General features: G+C 41.9%; 1 protein-coding gene across 1 annotated transcript in view; it reads right to left on the bottom strand.

Moving 5' to 3' along the window:
- The window catches only part of CNTNAP2 (contactin associated protein 2), a 1,722,722-nt gene that overhangs the window by 1,135,834 nt on the left and 563,522 nt on the right, over positions 1 to 23,366 (bottom strand). Inside the window, exon 3 of the mRNA XM_028525626.2 lies at positions 13,493 to 13,686. Within this exon, the coding sequence (XP_028381427.1) occupies positions 13,493 to 13,686 (194 nt within the window). The remainder of the gene's footprint in view (positions 1 to 13,492; positions 13,687 to 23,366) is intronic.

Here is a 23,366-nt window from a genome sequence, read left to right as displayed (position 1 = left end):
TCATGTGGCCCCTCAGTCACTGCTGCGGTATCATGTCTTTTCCCTGCCTTATCACGATGCAATCGCTACTTTCCTCGGGACATCCACCCTCCTTGGGTGAGCATGACAGAGACGAGGGCAAGTATACTGATACAGGGGTCAATGTTCAGCTTAAGAACAATATGCTTACGTGCGCTCAAAAGAAGTCTGGTTTTCAAATGCCCTGTTTTAACAGCAACAAAATAATGTGTTGATAGCACCACATCTGTTCACTTAAAAAATACTCGTTTTAAGTCCTCTTTAGAAATAATTTCAAACTTACAGGAAAGTAGCATGAATAGTGTATGGGGCATTGTATACCCTCTGTTTTTATTTCAATTCCTCAATGTTGCTCTGTGCTGTACCATTTTTTTAATGCCAATCTGAGGACATGCTTGTTGATGTTTGAGAGAGGGGAAAGGAGGGAGAAAAAGAGAAACATCCATGTGAGAAAGAAAACATGTGCCCCAACCAGGGACCGAACCTGCCACCCAGGCATATGCTATGACTGGGAGTTGAACTAGTTACCTTTTGGTCCACAGGATGATGCTCCAACCTACTGAGCCACACTGGCCAGGGCACACCATTCTTTTCCTCTCCCTACACACACACACACACACACACACACACACACTCTCTCTCTCTCTCTTATTTTCTGAACACCGTAAGAATACGTTGCATATCCACTTACTGCTGGATAGCTTACATTTCCTAAAAGTATGGACATAAATAAAGAAGCGTATAGTTTATGTTATAGCTTATATCAAGGTTAAGTGGCCATATCCCAATGTCCACTAACTCCCATAAGTCAGTGAATCTGTTCTCAAGTATTTACTAAGGACATTCAATGCACAAGGCACTGTCCTAGCTGGTGAGACCCAACATGTTGACAAAACGAATAATCCCCTCTGAGAACAAACACGTTTTCATCACTCACTGTTTTACCTCCTTAAATCTGGTAGGGTGGAGACAGCAAAGACTTTGGGGACAGAGAACTAGGGAAGCAACCTGGTCTCTCACCTCTTAGGCTCTTGCCACAGTATTTGACCCAGGAAGGACTTCCCAGGCAAGTCCGGTGTGAATGGCAGTATTAGCAGTGGTGTTTGACCTTAGTCAAAACGTCTGACATCTACGCACTGCAACTGCATCAGTGGAGACATCAAATTGATTCTATTAAACATCCACAGATGTTCTGTAACTTGGGGGAAGATTAACATTTACTTTTAGTAAGGGTTGAGTGTGCACGTGTGTGTGTTTTATTTCATTATCAGTTACCCCAACTCCAACCATAAAATACTTATCTGAATAATGAATTCTTTGGCCTCTGACTTTAAAATTGAAAAACAAACAACATTGACATTAATGCTTATTTTCAGAAAAGCTAAAATGCAATACTCCTATCAGTATTCCAAGAATGAAATCATGAAATCACAGATATTTAATTATACACTGACCATTTTGTTTAATAAGTCATGTGACAAAACCACTGTGGATATTTTCTGGAATTCCAATCAAAAAAATCCTTTCAAAGGACCTGCCAACTTCTGTAGTTTGTCAGTTCTGTTATTAAATACTCCTTCGTGCCAGGCTATTGTAAGCAGCCTGAATAAGTTTTTAATAAAGCCGTGGTCTTTTTCTGTTGCTCTCAGGTTGTCACACACAGCTCTATTTTCTAATTTGTGTACTATAATAAAACTGTAAAACACGATACCATTATAATCTAAATGAATTTGCAATTAAATCTCAGGATCCAACTGGGCCACGCTGTTTTATCTTTGAGAGAACTCTTTTCTTTGTTGACAGAAGACATGTCTGCAATTATTTAGAATATACATTCTCTAGAATCCAGTTTTTAATAAGTAATATAGCTCAAAGAATTAAATGATGTGTATAGCACTAAACAGTGTTTTTAAATTTTTCAAAATATTTATTTACTTTTAGTCAGATGGGAAGGGAGGGAGAAGAGAGGGAGAAAAACATTAACATGTGGCTGCCCCTCATGTGCCCCCCACCTGGGATCTGGCCCACAACCCAGGCATGTGCCCTGACTGGGAATCGAACCCATGGCCCTTTGGTTCACAGGCCAGTGCTCAATCCACTGAGCCACACCAGCCAGGGCCCAAATGGTGTTTAACTCAGAATAAACTATGTGAGATTTGAAACATGCATATTTTTTAAGGGTCAAATATTTTTCATGGTGGGAGGTGAGGGATTGATTAAAAAAAAAAGATAAAAATATCTTTGGCTCATGTGCCACCCAAGAGAGAATGATTCTGGAAATGTTTCTTTGATGTCTTGCTTGTAAATAAATGAATGCAGAGGGTCACCTGTAACTAGTCATCATCAACCAGTCTCTTGTGGTTGGACCCAGATGTATCCCTTGACACGACGATACACCACTCCTCTGAGAAGCTACAGTCTTCCTTATAAGACCAGTCCGTGTTCTTCAAAACGCACCCAACACCATCACTGCCACAGTGGTAGCAATTAGGTTTTCATTGTATAACTGTATAAAGCACTTTCTAGTACTCAGGTATTATGTGTTGAATTACATCCAACTAAAACCCATATGTTCAGGTCTAGCCCCCAGGACCCCAGCATGTTATCTTATTTGGAAATGAGGTCACTGCATATGTATTGGAAGTAGTTAAAATGAGGTCACGCTGGGGGAAGATTGGGCCCCTAACCCAACATGACTGGCACCTTTACAAAAAGAACGGTGCGGTATACATGATACACTGTCACAAAGACAGGTAGCACGTTGTAGTTAAGATGTGGTGGGCACCCAGCGTCCTGTAGGAGGGGGAAGGGACAGCGGAGGAGAGCTATAGTGGTGAAGACCACAAGCCAGTTAGTTAGACAGTCCGGGTGTCAAATCGCAGCTCCACTGTTAACTCACCACGTGCTCCAAGGAAGTCACTGCCTCCTCCGGTCCTTAATTTCTGCATCTGTAGAATGGGCTTAACCATCACCATCTCCATCATCATCATCATCATCATCTACATTATTGCATTTTAGTTGTTTTGAAGATTGACTGAGATAAAGCATTATCAACCACTCAGTGAACGCTCAATAAATGCTGATTGGCTGTTACCGCTGATCAGTTGATCCACAGAGACTTTTTGGATCAGCTCTGCTGCGTCACGGAAGAGACTTTTCACAGACTCCACTACAGCTTCGTATTAATACGGTTATAAACCACGCAAACGCCAATTATAATAGACTCACTGTCTCATTAAAACATGCCAGTGCATTTCATGGGAGTGGTGCAGATGTGTATCTCAAAAAGTCTCTTCATTTGGAATCACGATGCACCTTTCCAGCCGCAGAAGTCTCTGCTCCATGCTTTCTCCCGACTTCTGAGAAGGCGCGGAGGGTAACCGAGGGCACCGTGCACGCCGGCTATCCGCTGCTCATCCTTTTGCCAGAATGATCACACAGAAGATAATTAAGCTAGTTTATTCAAGCAAACTAAACGTATTTGCCAAGACATTTTACCATCTCTGAGTTCCTTCTCAAAGTCAACACTGACTAAATTAGTTACTTGGCTAAATTGTGTGCATAAGTGACACACACAGGGCAGACAGCGTCACCGTCATTGGGCGCACGAGTGTACGGAAGATTGCACAAGATAATCAGGCTTTTGCTTGCAGTTAGTATCCTTAAATTGAGGTTGCACTGTTCTCCAGGATAGCTCTATCAACTCCTTACTTGATGTCCTTCAACCATGCACCGTTAGCATGGTTCAGGGTTCCCTGTTGCTAGTGTTGGAGCAGATGTGTAATGTCTGAAGTCCACCTCCAGAGCTCATGCTCTCTCCTTCTGTGAGTATCTGTGTTATGCAACCAAACTGTTTGCATTCAGTCAAAATAGGCAAGTGGTCATTATCATAATGAGGCTTCTTGCTAAACCAGAAATAGGCATTTGGCTCCATGCTGAGTCCTGGGGTCAGTATCTCTGGATTTGTGGCTTGGATTTAAGTCACATCATGTCCCTCAGTTTTAGCCCATTTGTCTTCAGAATGAGGTACTTCGACTCAATCGTACACTCTCAAATGTCCATGACGTGCTCGGTGGTGAACGCTGCCCTGTGAGTAGTACAGAGACGGGCCCCGAAAGACTGCGTAAACTCCAACCTTCTTCCTAAGTTGATAATCGCAGGACATAACTTAAACATTACTGATTTGAGGGATATGACTGCAGAATTTTCATGAGAGGTCAGATTTGTATTCGTACGTAGGGTTGTAATAAGCATTTGGGAAAGACAGGGTTAATTATAGTGTCTCGCTATCCATTCCTACCCATTTCAGTAGAAGATTCGTCTGGAGGCAGGGCTCCCTGCTCCTGCTCCCTGCAAAACCAACTCCTTACCTGCTTAGCAACAACACTTAGCTCCTCTAGAAGCCTTTGCTGACCATGACCTCCAGCCACTCTGAATGAGGCGCTCTGTGTGTGTGTTTTTGCAGGACAACCTGTGAAAAACTCCATCCATTAGGATACAGGTAGTCATACACTGTAATTATAAATGTATATGTTTAGCATTGCCAATCTATTTTTCTTGCCCTTAGAAAGCAGTAATTGTGTGGGTTTGTTGTGATTAATGTTCAGTAAGTGCCTGTTTGTCAAAGTTCATTCTCCTTTCATAAGTCGATGTACAATTTGCACTGTGACTTCTAATCCTTTTCATTCTGCACTACGGTTTGGAGACATGAGCAAATTTTCATTCCCCTTTTTCAAATACATCCTATCCTTGACATATATATGAATCATCTGTGAATACTGTTAAAATGCAGATACTCCCCAGCCCCTTTGGCTCAGTTGGTTGGGTACCATGCTGAGAACTGAAGGGTTGCTGGTTTGATACCCGATAGGGGTACATGCCTGGGTAGCAGGTTCGATGTGCCGGGTGTGTATGAGAGGCAACCAACTGATGTTCCTCTCTCATATGAATGTTTCTCTTCCTCCCTTCTCCTTTCTCTAAAATAAGGAAAAAATGCAGATTCTGATTTGAAGAGTATGGCGTGGGTCTCTGACTGTCCACATTTCTCTCGAGCTCCCAGGGACGCGGACGCTGCTGGCCCACAGGCTGGCATTGAGTATCTCCATTCAGAGGGGCCTCTCACTCTGTCTGCGGGCTTCCTACCTTCGCGGCTCACCGGCATACTGCACCCCCCTTATCCGCAGTTTCACTTTCTGTGGTTTCAGGGACCCTGGCCAACCACGGTCCGAAATTTTAAATGAAAAATTACAGCAATAACCATTCATAATAAGTTTTACATTGTGCACCTGACCAAAGAGCATGATCCAATCTCACGCTTTCCCGCTCAGTCTCGCCCCGGCCAGGCCCTATCCAGACACAGTTTGTACTGTGATGCATGGGACTCCGTGTGACGATGCATTGGATCATGAGTCAAATGTCATAATTCAATTAGCACTCCCAATTATACTTGGAAATGAGTTATTAGTCATTTCAGGCTGAGAAGCACAATTACAATACAACTCATGTGCCAGTGCGTTAGTACGGAAAAGCTATTGTCGAGTGAAAGTAGTAGGCTGTTTTGAATTTTCAAGGACAGAGCCAATCCAGTATACTATAGCAATGCATCTGGAAGTCGCACATTAATAAAATATAGTAATTGAGTGGTTAATATGTGGCAGGCATTTTCAAAGCTCTTCATGTGGTCCCTGTAATCTCTACTGAGGGAGGTGCTATTGACGTGAAGTGTAGTGTTATCAGTTGTGTTGGGCAGATGAGGAAACCTAGGCACAGAACTCGTAAGGGATCTGCCCAAAGTTACACAGATCTACGGGAACGAAGCCCGATGATGGGCCTATGTGCTCTGACTCCAGAGCGCCTGCTGCTCGGGGGCCTGTGGCCACACAGCCGCCTGCGTCCCCCACTCCGAATGCCCCCAGGCAGGCTGACCGGTCTGCCTCTAACTTCCCCGAAGTTACCACTTGAGCAGGGGTATGCATCTTTCATGAGGGGATACATATTTTATTTTAAATATTAGTAGGTATCTATCTATCAACACTCGGTGGAAATCTGCATTCACTTGAAGTCATTTAGCCCCCTCTCACCTAAATCCCACCTTGTTCTGGCAAGAAAAATATTAGCGTCTCCACTGTTGGAGTCCAGAGTAAAATAAGGACTTGACAATATCAGGATTCTTACTGAGAGCCTTTCCTTTCCCTGAGAGCTTGCCAAGCAATCAAATATACTTAAAAATTTCAGAATAATGATTTCATATGCCCTATTTTATCTCAGATGAAAATACACTAGATTGTGAACAATTATACAGTATATTTTTATTGCCTCTAAGAAATCTTATCATATAACGTTAATCATTTTCCTTTACCTAACAATGTATGCTAACAATATATTCTCTATTATTAATAAATCTTATTTTTATCTTTCAAATTTCTGGAAAAAATAAACACATGGCCATGCTTGTTAGAATATTTCTATATATTTTTTCATGTTCAGAATATTTTTAAAGATTTTATTTATATATTTTTAGAGAGAGGGGAAAGGAGGGAGAAAGAGAGAAACATCAATGTGTGGTTGTCTTTCCTGCACCCCCTACTGGGACCTTGGCCCACAACCCCAGCATGTGCCCTGACTGGGAATTGAACTGGCAACCATTTGGTTCATAGGCCAGCACTCAATCCACTGAGCCACATCAGCCAGGGCACTGTTTATGTTTAGAATATTAAATGACTCACAGATTGACACAAGACATCACCTCACGACCTCTTAAAATGAGAATCTCACAACACAAATGTATATCTAGAAAGGTGATCAGAATTCACAAATAGAGGCCTTACCATCTATGCAAAAGGATTTGGAATATCCTCTCAACTTATTAAAATGCATGAGACTGTTAAAATATCACCCAGCCTAAGAGAGGTGTAAACAGAAGAATCTATTTCAGAGAAAGAAAGAGCTGATACTAAATTCAGCTTGGGAATTATTTTCTTCTATACATGGCCTAAAGATTTTACCCCATATATGCCAGGGGTCATTTTAAAGAGGCTTTAATGCCAATGACTCCGAGGTGTTTTATTTCTCAACAAGCTATTGATAAAATTATTTCGAATGTGCCTGCCAGCTGCTTTCCCAAACAACCGATGGCAGCCACGTGCCATTGTCTCCATAAACAAGCCAGGGGAATTCCTGTCCATCGCCAAAACGCATGCCACTCATGTCCTAAGCGAAGCAGAAGGTGTTACTCGCTGATGGCAGATACATGGTAAGAGACCGGGATGGGGGCCTGCCCTCATTTCGCATGCAGGCGACAGTTCTAGATCTGTCTGACAGACGCTCAGCTTCCTATTGAACTGTGAAACACTTACGCTTCCCATCTATAACTCGAACATGTTTTTAAGTGATTTGGAAAATGAGTGCAACCACTACAATGAACGGTTGAGAGGACAGGCCGGAATAATGCACTCATTTAAAACAAGGTCCCCTTCCACAGCTCATTGGGCACCTGGCCTTCACTATGGTAACAGGTGATTTGTTGCAAGCGCCGCAACGGCATTTGGCGCGGAGCTGGGTCGGCCCGCCATGCCTCCCTCCCAAGCCCCGCCTGCCCTCGCTGTCTCCTGGGGGCACTCCACAACTGGAGGATGAGCCGCAGACTTGTCCGCCATCCACCGCCTACTTTAAGCCATGCTTCCTCCATCTAAAGCATTGTCAGCTATTTTACAACACGAGTAAGAATAAACTCAGGTAGACTGGATCCGGAAAGGAAAGAGGGAGATTAAAAATGTGACAATGGTCCTGATGGACTATTCTCACTGGGAAAGACTACACTTGTTTCCCAGAATGCTTCTGAGAGACGGAATTGATCACAAGCATGTTGCTGAATCTCTGTAGCTTGCAGAACTTCTTATAGAACCTCACTGAAGTCTCCCAGTAGGCACCTTTCCCGTTTCTCAGATTAGATATTGGAGATGCAAAGTGACTTCTTTGAGTTTATGAACCAAATAATGAAATTAGATCCTTGGATTCAGACCTTGAAAAGCATAGCTTGGCTTTCCCTTGCCAAACACCTGGTTGGTTGTAGGCAAATCTAGTAAGATGTTTGGGGAACTTTTATTATGCGAATATTGATTGATTGGACCTTTGGTTATGAAGGAAGTGGAGAACACATCGTTCCAGTTATGGACTTGATATTCAGGGAATCAAATAATTTAGTAAATTAATCTGTTAATGACTGACTGCATTCTAGACATTTTAAATGTTTCAAATTTATTATAATCAATTGTTTTACATGTGTGTGGAGGAAGCATGTAAGTGACAGCGATTCAAGTTTTTCACACATCTAGCAAATACTCTAATATTGCTCGGAAAATATGAACTTATCTATTCCTATATTATCGATGAGTCTCTGACCATGCTATCAAATATAATAAAACATTTCTGTCCTGTGGATTCTCCATCTAATACATTCAGTGGTACTGACCACAGTCTGATACTGGCCTACCATTCATAAAGGGATCAAAACTGTGTTAAAAAGTAATTGTAATATCTAATATATAAACTTCTTGTTATATCTTTAAGAAAAAAATTTTAAAAGAAAAACTATGTTTAAATTACAGGTGAATTTGTAGTAGGTTACTATCCTACAAAATAGTAGTAGTATGTGAAGAAGGCATCCCTATTAGTACAATTTTCTATTTTGGCTCCACATAATCTGTATTCAAAAACCAGTAATTGAGTTTCCCTCGCAAAACTAAATGCAGCCCCTTAGGGAAAATCTGCTGGAATTCTTGTGTAAGGCAAGGTTGCATGGACTATCGATGAGAAATGCCTACAAAGACAACTTCCCCCTGTCCAATGGATCATTCCAGAGAAACCTGAAATACTCAAGAAAAGTATGCAAGTTAGATGTCTTGGAATATGGAAATGTAATATACAGGGGGTGTTAATTTTACCAATCTACACATATTATCCTTTTACATTGTGAAGGGAATTCTAAATAAAACCATTTGTCATTGTGGATAAAGTATAAATCATCCTATTAGGCCTGGTATTATCAAAGAGGAGTGAGAAGGTTTGACTAGTTAAGCACATTTAGCCACTCACACCTGTGAGTATTAAATATTCAGATAAACCATTTTCAAGATTTTTTTCAAGAGCCATTCTCATCCCACAGGGAGAGTCAAGAGCCAGATTCATGACTTTAAAAATGTTGTGGCACTGCCATCCTGTGTCAATACACGAGCTGATCTTGCTTACTTTCACAGATTATCCAAAGGTCAGAAAATAATTCAGAAACCCCATATGGGTGTCTAAGGAGAATGTGATGATATAATTAGTTATGTTGTCCGCATCCCCTGCAATCACAGAAGGACCAACCACTGGCGATTGTTGAAATCATTCGAGTGATTGAATGTCCATCCCTGGGCATTCTTCTGTGTCATCAGTCCTTTTAGGAATGGGTAGGAAAAGCAACCTCGCAACAGCCCCAACTGTAAAATCTTTTGACTATCTGGAATTTACATAAAGTGTTGTCCATCCAAAAGCCAGCCAATCTTTGCTATGTCAGAAATCTCTCTTTTTTTAAGTGCAGTATACCTTACATTAAACAGTAGTTGGATTGAAAGAAAACCCAATAGTAATAGCCATTTTAATAAACTTAAGCCAAAGAGCATTGTATGTTGAGATGCGAACATGCTACATTTTAATCACTTCATGCATGTTAAGGCATATACTATAACGTTCTCCAGAATTTTTAGAAAACAATGGATTTTATCTTTTTGAATACATCAAAACTATGGACTATTTTCCTATGAGCAGGATTAAAAGTTTTCTGTCATAGATTATTAAAAGGAATTTAATCATTATGTTGCCCAGAGTCCAGGTCACCTTGGAAGATTTTCCCCTACTGAGCCCTTTGAATTTATGTCTCTGTATTTAGTCAGCACGGAATTATCCCTAACTGCTTAGCATCAGATAAATGAAGTAAAGCTCAGGCATGGTTGCATTTTAGCAACCATCTTTTTTAAAAATTTAATCTTTATTGTATTTTTCCCATTACCATTTAGCCCTCTTCTACCCCCTTGCCATCACCACCCTGTTGTCTGTGAGTCCTTTTTCCTTTGTGCTTGATCCCTCCACCCCCCGACCTCCCCCTCCACTAGCTGTCACCTGCTCTCCACCTCTGCACAGTGTGAGGGACACGGACTGACACACTCCCATTGTGAGAGGAAGACTTGACAAAAACAGAAATGTGACAGATACTTCGGAGGCTGGCTTGTTGCCTCTCAAGTAATTTTACCAGCACGCGGATCTGATTTTAGGCTAGAATCCTCACAGGGTTAGGAAATAATGAGGGTTTTGCAGGAAAAGCTTGTGGTCTGAGCCTTAATTGTCTCCTCTCAGGTGATTTGTCTGTGGGTTGGTTGGTCATTGACTCTCTGTCTGCTACACCTTAAAAAAGGGCTCTTTCTGATCTTCTATTCTACTATTGTTTTTCACAGTAAAATCCCTCCATCCACTCCCGACCCACAGGCCCAAAACCAGCAGAAGATGCGGTTCTCAGTGTTGGCTGCATACATGTACATGTACATATACATATATACATATACATATACAATTAGTATGACCTGGAACCTTTAAAAGCCCCATGCCCAGGTTGTACCTTAGACCAACTAAATCCAACATCTGCAGGTGGGACCCACCATCCCTATGTTTTAAAGCTTTCTGGGTTATTCCATTGTGTTTCCAGGGTTGAAAGACACTTTTTCTATAAATGATGCTAGAGGCTCTGAATGATCTTAATAAAAGATGAAAACTATCCATAAAGAGACATTTCCCCCACTATTTGCTTCCTACAACTTATACATCCCAATATACGAATGTTCTTGTCTTACAATTACGGCTTGATAGAAGTTACTTCTGAAGGACTACTGTGGCACCCCTTTTTTCAGGACATTATGTCCTTATTTCATGTGACAGTTACTCCCACTGGGTGCTGCTGCCTGCGGACATGACCACCTGCCCAAGCCAGCGTGACCACAGAACCAGCTCAAACTGGCCCTGTCCTGTTTCTAACAAGATGCTGGATTGCTGTTCAGGGACAACAGACCAAAACCACAAGTCACACAGCTGAACCGTGTGTGGAGGAGAGAACTTTGACCTCTGGTTGTACCAAGCACCAAAGTCTTGTCCCCTCCACAGAACCAAAGGACCAGGATGTGACTGGGACTTGAACACAGGAACCCTTTCAGAAGAGAAAGGTCCATTGTCCAGGGAGATCAATGCTGACGCCGTTTCCCGTAATTTAGCAAAAATGGCCACATTCCAAGGCTCTCCAGCCCAAACCTTCCCCACAATGCTTCCCCATAGCAGCCTGTTCCCCCAACCCCTAAGGGCTCCCTCGAGCCCTGGGCCAGGGAGCTTTGCCTTGAACTGGAGCTTTGCCTCCTGACTCCTTGTGGGCCACCTTAGCCATAGAAGCTTTCTCTTGTCTCAAAAGCTGGTGCCTTAGGACTGGCTCTACCTGCCCCAGGCCCTTGCTCCGAACTCTGACCACTCACGAAAATTACTTGAGGACTTTTAAATATAAATTCCCGAAGAGTGGTTCTGATCAGGTTAAAACTCCCTGGCATTCTGGCTAACACTGTGAAGAACACAATTTAAAAAGTGAATTCCGCCCCCCGCCTCCTTCTCCACGTTTTTCTTGTTTCATATTGATGGCTTCACTTGGTTTTGGCTATGGCTGCTTTTAAAAATAATTAACCTAAAATAGGTCTGTCAACACTTCATATTTTAGAGTAATTTATTCAAGTGTTGTAAATACACATAATTTTCCAATGTAATTGAAATGTTTTAGGAATACATTGGCTAAACTTTAACATTTTTTTCTTATAATAAAAAAATAAGTGAATACAGATCTGTAATAAGGGTTTCAACCACTCTTACAATATGGGGAATTTCTTACTATATATTACTGTTTCTATTCTTCTAGATTATGTCTTCATAGTTTCAATATTTAACTCACATTCAAGATGTCTGCCTTTGAATATGTTATTGGTATTGTTCACCTAATTTCTACTTAGATGATTCTGTCTCATGGGTCTGGGTGTGCCTGGCATCTGTGTTTTTTCCGTCCTCCTCAGGTCACTCAGACGGATAGCCAGTGCTGAGACCCATCGCCCTAAGCCTTGGATAGAAATTGTAGTCTGAGGAAATGGTTTCTTCAGTCAATGAGAATAGATGGATAGATAATAGATAGATAGATAGATAGATAATCAGCTTCTCTGAATGTTTTTAATAGGTAAATATTGACAAGTGTATGCATATCAGAGTGAAGGCCAGTAAAATTTTAAAATATTTAAAAATGCCCTGGCCAAGTAGCTCAGTTGGTTAGAGCATCATCGTTCCCACACACCCGCCAAGGTTGTGGGTTTGATCCCCGGTCAGGGCACGTACAAGAAACAATCAATGGATGCATCAATAAATGGAACAACAAATCAATGGCCCTCTCTCTCTCATTTGAATAAATTTACATATTCTATTTTTAATGTTTGGGGAGGGGATGCTCAATGTGGTGTCTGATGTGTTCCAGACCTACGGCCAGTCTTCCATTTTCTTCTCTTTTAACAGAAAACCATATTTCCACCTCACTTTTCTTGAGAAGTGGTCAGTAACTGTTGAATGGTGTTTCATCAGAACAGGCCTGGGTGGACACAGAGCAGGCAGTGGGACCGGCTTCCGGCGGCAAGTGAACTGCTCTGCCCAGCGCCCATCAGCGGGCGAGGTCAACCCTGCTGGCGGCGACCCTTCCCACACGAGAGAGAGAGTCAGCCTGAGGCAAGAAGAGTGAGCCGGAGTCGGAAACAGAAACCTGCACCAGGACTTTTGTTTTCATTCTATTCGTTAACCCACGGTTCACGATTAGGGTCCAATGTGGACCATTTCAGACAGGCATCCCAGACAAAAATATAGTAACTGACTGCATTTGAAGCAATAAGTTAAATGTAAAAAATATAGTAGATAAGTTAAACTCAAAAAATATAGTAAATATTGTGTTTAAAGAGATCCTAGTGTTCTATCTTCTTTAAATTATTTACCTAATAATTATGTTTTCATGTTTCACCACAGTTTCATTGGGAGGTTTTATTTGCTGAGAAATACACTCGAACTTGGGGAAGAGGACATGCCCACTTTGAAAGGTCAGAGCCTCCCACCACTACGAGAAAGGCGTGGTGTGGGGCGGGGCATGCTGGGGTTGGGTCCGTGTTCCCACCTCCCTGTGCGTTGCTCACACTTCTTCTCATTTAGCAAGTACCAGAGAATAATAACAACACACAAAGACAAGCAAAAAAGAAAACAACCAGCAAGATCAACCTCCTCCTACCAGGCCACCCCCAAGCTCTCTCCCTGTCCCCCAGGCTACACCGGGGCAGCGATGGCCAGACCTCTGCAGTTCTGTGCCTCTGCCTCTGTGACCGTGACTCACCCAGATGTTCCCGTCCTGATGGTAGGGTTTCCAGTTCCTCCCAGTGTCGCTGTAGAGCATGCGGTATTGGGTCACCCAGTCGGAGCTGCTGTATCTTCCTTGGGTCGCGATGGCGCTGATCTGCTTCCGGTTGCCAAAGTCAACCTGAAGCCATTGATAGTGGTCACTGTCAGATGGAGACCATCCACCGGCACCTGAATGAGGGAGAGACAGGAGGGGACAATAGATATTTAGACTTCTGTAATTGACAGTGGGTTACTGTTCCTCTTTTACTTGGCCTTGGCAGGGCTGTATTTCACATAGGTATCATGAAATGTCCTTTACAGATGCCGCTGGGACCTCAACTAATATTCCTCCAGCTGGGTTACACTGATACTCTAACCTCTTTATGGTATAATTATGCACTCATTTTCTCCTGAGCAAATGTCTTCATAATTCCTCAATTAGATCTTATTAGTACATGTCAAAGTCTAATTGGCTGAGGGTTGATCAATTTACCATGAAATTTTCAACTAAAAATCACTAGGAAAAATATATGTAACAACCCATTAATTCCTCATCTAAGGTTTGAAATTTTCATAGATTATAAATGAAACAAAAAGTAATTATGTGCGACTCTAAAATAGATTTTGCTGTCAAAAGTTCAGAGTTCAAAGAATACTCGTTTTTTAAGATGAGGCCTAATCTTTTTTTTTTTTTCAGCATAACAAAGTTTTAGTTCATGTGCATAGTACGTGTTCAGCTAGGGGAGGAGCGATGTCCTGCTTCATTCGGGGACTGAGGCTGACACGCTGAGGCACTGGCAATGCATGGCTCCCTCAGTCACCCACATCAAGGGAAGAGAGGGCACAGAAAGCTTATAGTAACTACTCTGTCTTGATTAGGCTTGGACGTTATACAAAGTGCCTCCATTCACATGCCATGAGCCTGGAACTAGTCAGACGGCCCACTTTCTGAAAGGGGAAAGGATCCTCTTCCTCCTGCCCAGAATGAGGAGACAGCCAGCTACCCTTGAGCCCTGGTAACATGGCCTAGACCCCCTAATCCCACCGAGCCAGAGATGACTGAAATCAAGTTGTCTTTACTCTTTCACATGGCAGCTTCGCTTACATAGACTGTAACCATTTTCTGCCAGGGCTTTTCCTACACGAAGCCCTGGTACTCATGAGGACTAAGGCATACAGCCAACTAGGCAATATGTTCATTAACACTTAACAGATACACAACCAATGACTTCTGATAATCACATTTCTAGGAAAATGCTTTGAGGTACTAAATAAAATGCAGGGCGGAGGGGAATAAAGGGGGAAGAATGGGACAACTGCAATAGCATAATCGATAAATATATTTAAAAATAAAATAAAATGCTTTTGGCAAAATGTAATAAATGACTGGCAAATAGTAAGAATGCAAAAATAGTTATTAGAAAAGTAGCATTAATATAGAACAAAAATCTCCTAATTTATACTATTTCATAAAATAACTAGGGGTTGTACATCAGTACATTACAGAAAATATGGCATGAAAGAGACAATGTGATTTTTTTTTATTGAGTTTGGCTGTTAATGGGAGTAAATAAGACAAAACTATTCAATAAATTATTCAATTTACAGATGCAAAATATATGCATCGCTTTTCAAATAAGGAATTTAAAGGCTGACAATAAATAATTTATTCAATAAGGACTATACTAATAAAAATCATTTTGTAAATCATCACAGATATTTCATCCATTTAATGATGTTTATATAGATTATTTCTGCTTTCAGCTTTGGGAGAATCACTCTCCCACCACAAAAAGTTACAAACCTGACAAAATGGGTAAAATTACCCTTGCAGGGGATTAGAAAAGAGACAGTGCAGGACCCTGATGCATGACAGAAGATGCACAAATGCAGTGAGCCCTGCCTGGCTTTCCGCCTGGTTCACACTCCAGGTCCTGGCACATGGTCCAGCATCCCAAACAAAAATGGCAGCATCACTGGGATGGAGACCGATTGAAAGCAAAGCTCCCAAGGAAAAGAATTTGTGGGACAGAGCGTGGAAAGGGGACAGCCGTGCAGAGAAAGAGCTGGGAGAATCTGCAGCGGGTCACCCGTGAGTCTCTACAGTTCAGATGCTGGATGGATACCGAGCTGTGAGTTTGAAAACTGAGACTCGCGAGACCAGCTGGAAGAGTTCCGAAATGAACAGCAACCAGAGGCCATCCAGGCTGAGACTCGGATGATTTCCGACTGGATGAGATTGAGCAGACTTGAGCAACCCCAGGCGCTCAGTAGAGATCTCAGAAAAAGATTAGAATCGTGTAGTCCCAAAGTAAGGGCTACTCTGCATACACCTGAGCAAAGGCTGACAATTAACCTGAAGCAAAGATCAATCTGACCCACAAATAAATAATTCCTTGCTCAAACAAAGCTCAACACTCCATTAAGGAAGGTCATGCAAGTTTGGAAACTCAACAACATAGCATCCATATCACCCAATATAAACACTTTGTAACGTACTAGACATTTGAGGAAGCAGGAAAATAAGACTTATAACCAGAGAAAAGTTGGTTGACGGAAATGGACTGAAAATGACAGAGATGACCAAACTAGTAGATGAGAACTTTCAAACAGAGATTATAAATTAGTGCCATTAATTTAAAGACAGTATATATATACTGAAAATGCAAATATAAAATCTTAATGGAGAAAAAACAACAGAAGAGGAAAAATGAAAGTTTTTGAAGTAAAAATTATATGTGAAATAAAACACTTACTGGATGGGTTTAGCAGCAGATTAGAAGCTGAGAAAAAACTTTAGTTTATGTGAATATAGGGTCATATAAACCTTTCAAATTAAAGCCCAGAGGGGAAAAAGGCTTAAAAATAAACAGTTCTCCAGTAATCCATAGGACAGTATTGTCATTCAAATACAGTACTAAAAGCAGAGAAGGTAGAAATTGGAGAGAAAAAATACATTTTAAGAAATACTGGTTGAAAAATACAAACCCAGATATGTGAGAATTTTACCCCGCTCCAAGCAAGATAAATATAAAGAAAACACACCAGGACACATCATCATCAATTGGTAAAAACCAATGCTGAAGAGAAAATCTCGAAAGTAAGCAGAGGGCAAGAACATCTCAGCAAAAACAATACAAGGTGAAGGACAATGAGACAACATGTCTGAAGTGATGACAAAGAAGGAAAGAGAAAGCTGCCAACTGAAAATTCTATATCCAGCCAAAATACCCTTTAGGATGAAAGCAACATAATGACATTTAGGACAAAATCTGAGCAAATGTATCATCAGCAGGTATGTACCATAAGAAATGGACATTTTTCAGCTCCAAAGAAAGTTTACCGGATTGAAACTCACACCTACATGAAAACAATGAATGCTGGAAATGGTGAACATGTCTGACGGATGGCTGATCCTTTGTAAATGTCTTTAAAAGATAACTGAGTGTTTAAAACACAAACAGTAACCACAAATTAGAGATGTAGAAATAAAATGTGTGGCTATAATAGCATGAAGGATAGAAGGCAAGAAAAATAGACACTGTCCTGAGTGTCTTACATCACATTTGGAGTGATATACTATTTGATGGTTGTGAGCCCTAGATGGGGGGTCAGCACACTCCCTCTGTGAAGGTTAAATGCTGAGTGTTTCGGGCTCCCCAGGCCATACACCCTTTGCAACAGCGAGTACACTTTGCGACAGTGAGTATACTCTGTGGCTGTAGCATGAAGACACAGACAAACATAAACAAAAAGGTAGGCATGTCTCAGTAAAACTGGGAAAGTATTAATTCTCCTTTAAGTATCAGTGTGTTCCCTGCAAATCATACCCCCTGCAGTGGACGCTGTGCTGTGCCAGCCACTCAGGGCCTCCCTTACGATGGCAGACTTACTCCCTCTGTTGTCTAGAGTGCTGCAAGAAGACACTGGTTCACTGTAATTCCTCTGCAAGAATGTCCCAAGTGAAAAAGAAGGTCATGCACCATTCTGGGGGTGTACAGATGCAATGGCAGGTTGACCACGAGTTGCAGAGGGTCAGGCCTCTCACCCCGACTTGGGAAAACCCTGAAGGGCCCGCATGGTCTCAGAGCTCCCTGCAGAATAGGTTGGAGCCTCCTTTGAGACTACCGTACATTGCATCTGGAGCTCTCCCTCTGCCTGCATCCTCTTCACTCCCTTCCCTTCCATGGGTCCCACCCCCTTAAGAGTCCCTAATCAATTCCTCTGTGTTCCTCTCCATCCCTGGAAGAACACAGATTCCTGGAAAAGCATGGCTGCAATACCTCCTTGAAACCACTTGCCTGATGATCTGCTCACGAACGACGCGAATTAATTTTCTCTGCTTTCCACTGTGTGTGTCATTTAGATGCTGTATTTTTCCCCATTGTAGTATCTAATATTCCCCAAGGTCATATATCATCCACATGCCTGTCACACCTAGCATTCTGTACAATTTTGCAGGGGCCACAGATAAACTTCTGGGATAACAGTATACCCAGCCATGAAGAGATTATAAATATTTTTTTCCTGTCTATGGGATATATTGTTCCAAACTTAGGAAAAATCCTATAGCTAATTGTGTGCATAGTCCTATCTCTGTGTTAATAAAGGCAACGAGTTGGTTTGACCATTAAAGTATAAATAAGCAATTATTACTGCGAGTGCAGAGGAGAAAATATGCTCAACTGATGGTTGAAATTTAGATTAGTTCCCCTAATTAGTCCTGCAAAAATGTTCCAGAACAATTTTTCTTAAATTACTCATTTTTTGCCACAGTATAATTTTTTAACAAGGAGGCAGTTAACAAACACCCCACTACTTAATCCCATTAATCTCGTTACTTTAAAAAATAGAATTTATCGACAACTTTAAGGGAGGCAAAAACCTAAAAAAGTAAAAATATAAGTTAAAGCTTACTCCTTAGCAGAAGTATGTGTGGAGAGAACAGTGATTAACCCCAAGAGGAGGGCGAACGTCGGGCTGTTCTAGGGAACGTGGCAAAAAGATCAATGAAAAGTTTCCTGGTTTTCTTTGATCTACCAAGCAATGTAATTTGGTGAAGTTGATTACTTTGTACATTTGGCTTGTGAAGTGTATAACCTCTATCGATCCGGGGATTGAGAATGAGAACGCTTCCATCACCAAGACCTCAGGAACATGACATACGAGAGGGCAGGAGGTGCTCCCCCAGGTCAGCACGGGGAGTCCACTGGGCGAACGGACTCCCGGCGGACACCGCGGTGGCTCCAAGGGACACAGTGAGGAGTCGAACAGGAGGTCGGGGAGGAGGAGACTTCCAAATAGTCATAAAGTCCTAGTTCCTGAGAAGACTTAAGGCCAACTCTGTCCAGCAATAACAGAGCCAAAAATATCTAGTAAATAACGAGGAAAGTATTAGAGTGACTTGAAAGATGTGTACGATATAGAACTCTTACTGCTCCCCAAACAGGAGGGGCACTGCTGCCTCCCTTCCTCTCTTTCCTTTCTCTCCCTCTCTCTCCTTTTCTCTCTGCCTCTCGCATGCACACATCCCCCCCCCCCCCGTGCAGGTGTGTGTGCACATGTGTGAGGGTGAGGTGTGTGTATGCGTGAGCTATCAAGACACATAATGTTTGTATTCCAGATGCCCGCTCTCCTGGGGTTGCTTGAGTGATAAATTATAATAGAGAACCTAGAGAAATGGATGGAACTTTACTCAAAACTGAGTGACAGCTTATAATTGCGGTAGCCATTTCCGCTTTGTAAATTACTGCCTGTGAGGGGAAAAAGAAACGTGGTGGGTGGTTCGAGAGAGACTGTGGAGCTCTCTTCTGGTGGCAAGTTGCTCCTGCAGAGACAGCGTGCCCAGGTGGGTGGGTGGTTGGAACACTGCTAGGGACTATAGGCCTGGGGTCTAATTTTTTTAATGGTAGAGAAACATTTCAATTAAGTATAGAACTATCTTTAATAACTGGTTGAGCATTGTCTATCAGATATAAAGAATACATTGAAAAGGAGACTTTCAGGCAAGACAGCTTGGAGGCCTCCCTCTGGTCTAAATACACACTATTTTTAAATAAGATAGATTTTAAAAAAAGAAAATTGCCCTGGCTGGCGTAGCTCAGTGGATTGAGCGAGGGCTACAAACCAAAGCATCGCAGGTTTGATTCCCAGTCAGGGCACATGCTTGGGTTGCAGGCCACAGCCCCCCAGCAACTGCACATTGAGGTTTCTCTCTCTGTCTTTCTCCCTCCTTTCCCTCTCTAAAAGAGTAAATAAATAAAATCTTAAAAAAAAGAAAATTGAAATAAACATAGCCAGGTTCAAACATAAGATATACATCTCCATGCACGAGAAAAGCAACCAAAATGCAATGATGAGTAGGCCGAGTTGCAGCCAGCTCAACTGGGGTCTGGGACTCAGAGTGGAAATGGGACATTGGGCTTCTGGGGCATACTGGTCCATGCCAACCTGCCGTGTGTATCAGAAAAAGGAAGCATATGTCAGAACTAAAAACCAAGATGAGCCCAGGACCGTCTTGCTTGCGAAAGAAGACTGAAGCCAGCTGCTTGCTGACTCGGAAAGATGACACTGCATTGCCCAAGGAAGTTGGGAAACCAGCAGCCACCGGTGAGGTGACCGCACCTATAATTTCCTAATGACACCACCAGGCAAAGGCGCAGTGTCGCCCATGTGTGATGTGTTTCTGGACTGGGGATGTGGGGAGCTGAGAGAGAAGGTCACAAAACTATAGGACAGAAAAGGGCAGAAGACAGTGAGAGAGACAGACAGATAGACACTGGTTGTCAGGAATAGTGTATAAACCCAAATCCCCAATTATCAGAAAAAAAAAATGCCGCAAAAGTCAGTTAACAAAGTCAAAAGTTCAATGCAAATGAACTCAGGATGTAATAGCAATTAAGAACCAGTAGAAAAAAAATAAATATATTTTAGGTTCTCAAAGATTTAAAACAAGTGATCCCAGGTATTAAAAATAGCAGTAATGGTCAGCTACAAGAGGGAGAAATGAAATATTTAGAGAAAAATACTAAAAAGAAACAAAAAATTACCTTAGAAGTAAAAAAATGTAGTCACTGACAGAAAAAATACCTCACTAGAGGAAAATCCACAAATTACATCATTGGCAAATAGTCAGCTGAAAGGTAACACTGAAGGATTTATACAGAAGTCACCAGAGAAAATACAAAGTATGTTAGAGTTTCAGAACATCTGCTTCTGACCAAGACGGAGTAACAGGAATTTAATTTACTTTCCCACCTGAAACAATGGTAAAGCACACAACATACACGAAACAACGGCGTGCAAGATATAGGGTATGAGGCGACAAAGGACTAGGATCCCTAAGCTACAGGACAGAAGTGAAGTGGGTCCCATTTCCCCAGCTTCCTGTCTTGAGAGAGTTTCAAGGCTGAGACACAGGAAAGAAATGAGGCAGAACGTGGCAACGCCCCTAAGTTGAGAAGGTTAGAGCTGAGAGTTGGGGTGACCAAGGTGACTGTAGTTGGAAGCCAAGGAAGGAGCTGCATGGAGACATAACTCTAAAGAATCCACAGGGGGCGTCCTTGAGTCTTCTGCTGAGTCACGATTAGCAGCCGCCTACAAAGAAACTACCCACCCAGTGCTGGGCAGAGAGTTGTCTGAATGGAGGAAGGTGCTAGTGGCTTGTACTACTGACCAGTGGACCAATGACCCCACCCTGCCCCTCCTAGGTATTTTCTCAAGAGAAAATGAAGCATGTGCACATACAAAGTCCTGCCTCTGATGTTCATAGTAGCTCCAAAGCTGGGAACAACCCAAACGTCCATCAGCAGTAAATGGATGAACAAATAGGGTACATCCACAGAATGTAATAAAACTCATAGAACATCATACTATTCAGCAATAAAAAGAATGGACATTGATATACACTACATGTTTAATCTGAAAAAGTTATGCTGATTGAAAGAATCAGAAAAAGGGTACATACTATACAATTATGTTTATGTAAAAATCTAGGCAATGCAAACTGATATAGACGAACAAAAGCAGATCAATAGTTGCTGCTTGAGGTTGGGACAAAGAAGGGAAGAGGAAGCGGTGACAAAGTGTCAAAAGAAAACTTCTTGGGGTGACGGATACATTCCTTATCTCGATTGTGGTGGTGGTTTCAGGGGTGTGTCCATATACAAAAAAGATCGAATTGTACAACTTAAATGTGTATGTATTAGTGTACGTCAATGATCCATGAATAAAGCTGTTAAAATGCGTAGGAGTACGTAGGCATGAAGGATAAAGTGGGAATTTCAACAATAAGTCTAAGAAGTTCTAGAATAATGCCAATACACAGAATATAAACATTTAAAGAAACAATGATTGTATTTTTTTCTCAAAATTACAAAAGAGAAAAAAAAGACATCGTACATTGGAAAGGCCCTCTGAACCCTGCAAAGTGCAGGGAGTGGGAGCCTATTATGAAAAGTATATTAGGAAGTACAGATAAAACCTGGTCTGAAATACTAACATGGATGCAGTGAGACATTTAAAAAGAGAATGTTTAAGCATGCAACGGAGGATTATCTCACTGACAAAGAAAAAGTAGCTGGCATCATAAGTGCTACAAGTCGCCTGCTAATGAGCTCAGATTGTATTTACGGTGGGACGTAAACAGCTAGAAGAGGTGGCAGGGGAGTGGCCCTCAAGAAGTAGGATAAATAAGCGTCAGCCCCATCTAATGACTTGTTGATTAGAAGTAGCCAGGAAAAAAAAAAGAGCCATGGGCATTAACTGACATCTGTTGTGAGCTAGAGAAGCTAAAACAGTAGCGCCACTGTCATTACTAAACCATGGGATCAATGAAGCTTATCTAAAATAAAGGTAGAACGAAAGAGAAAGAAGATGTGATTTGATCGTGTGTTATTTGCTGATGGGAAGACAGAACAGCTCATCTCCCATTTATACCCCTCCAGCAAGGACAATGGCTTTCAGATCGTTCTAGAAACAGCAGCGTGAGTCACTGAGTACGGGGAATTTTGTCCTGAGTCAAGTCAGGACGTAGCAAGGGAGGCACAGCTGCCCTAACTTCCTTTGCAACACTTAGATTATATCCCAAAGGACTGACATTATTCATAAATGTAACATTAGCTTGCTTGGATATTTTCAAAGGAACTGCCCACAAAATAAAGCCAAAATAAACAAACAAACAAAAAAAACCCATGAGTTTCCAAAGCAGGGAACTTAGTAAATCTAGGAAAAAAGAGACAGAGTTATTCCAAATTTGGCATACAGGTGATGAACATTGAGAATAAGCAGCCAATGTGGAAAACAGTGGGGAATTTCCTCAAAAAACTAAAAATGGAACTACCTTTCGACCCAGCAATTCCACTGCTGAGAACATACTCCAAGAACCCTGAAACACTAATTCAAAAGAACTTAAGCACCCCAATGTTCATAGCAGCACTGCTTACAACAGCCAAGTGCTGGAAGCAGCTCAAGTGCCCATCAGTAAATGAGTGGATGGAAGAACTATTGTGCGTTTACACAATGGAATTCTACGCAGCAGAAAGAAAGAAGGAGCTCCTACCTTTTACGGCAGCGTGGATGGAGCTGGAGAGCATTATGCTGAGTGAAGTAAGCCAGGTGGTGAAAGACAAATACAATATGATCTCACTTGTAAGAGGAATCTAATGAACAAAATAAGCTAATGAGAAAAATAAACTAACGAGCAAAATAGAACCAGAGGCACAGGAACATGGAACAGACAGTGACCAGAGGGGTGCGGGTATGGGGATAAGGGGGGAAAGAGGGAGAAGGGTCTAGTCACGGAACGTGTATAAATACCCACGGACATGGGCAACAGGGTGGGGGACTGACTGTGGGAGTGGGGATGGGCT

This window comes from Phyllostomus discolor, chromosome 10 (genome assembly GCF_004126475.2).
Source record: "Phyllostomus discolor isolate MPI-MPIP mPhyDis1 chromosome 10, mPhyDis1.pri.v3, whole genome shotgun sequence".
Lineage (NCBI taxonomy): Eukaryota > Metazoa > Chordata > Mammalia > Chiroptera > Phyllostomidae > Phyllostomus > Phyllostomus discolor.
This window is presented reverse-complemented; position numbering and strand designations above follow the sequence as displayed.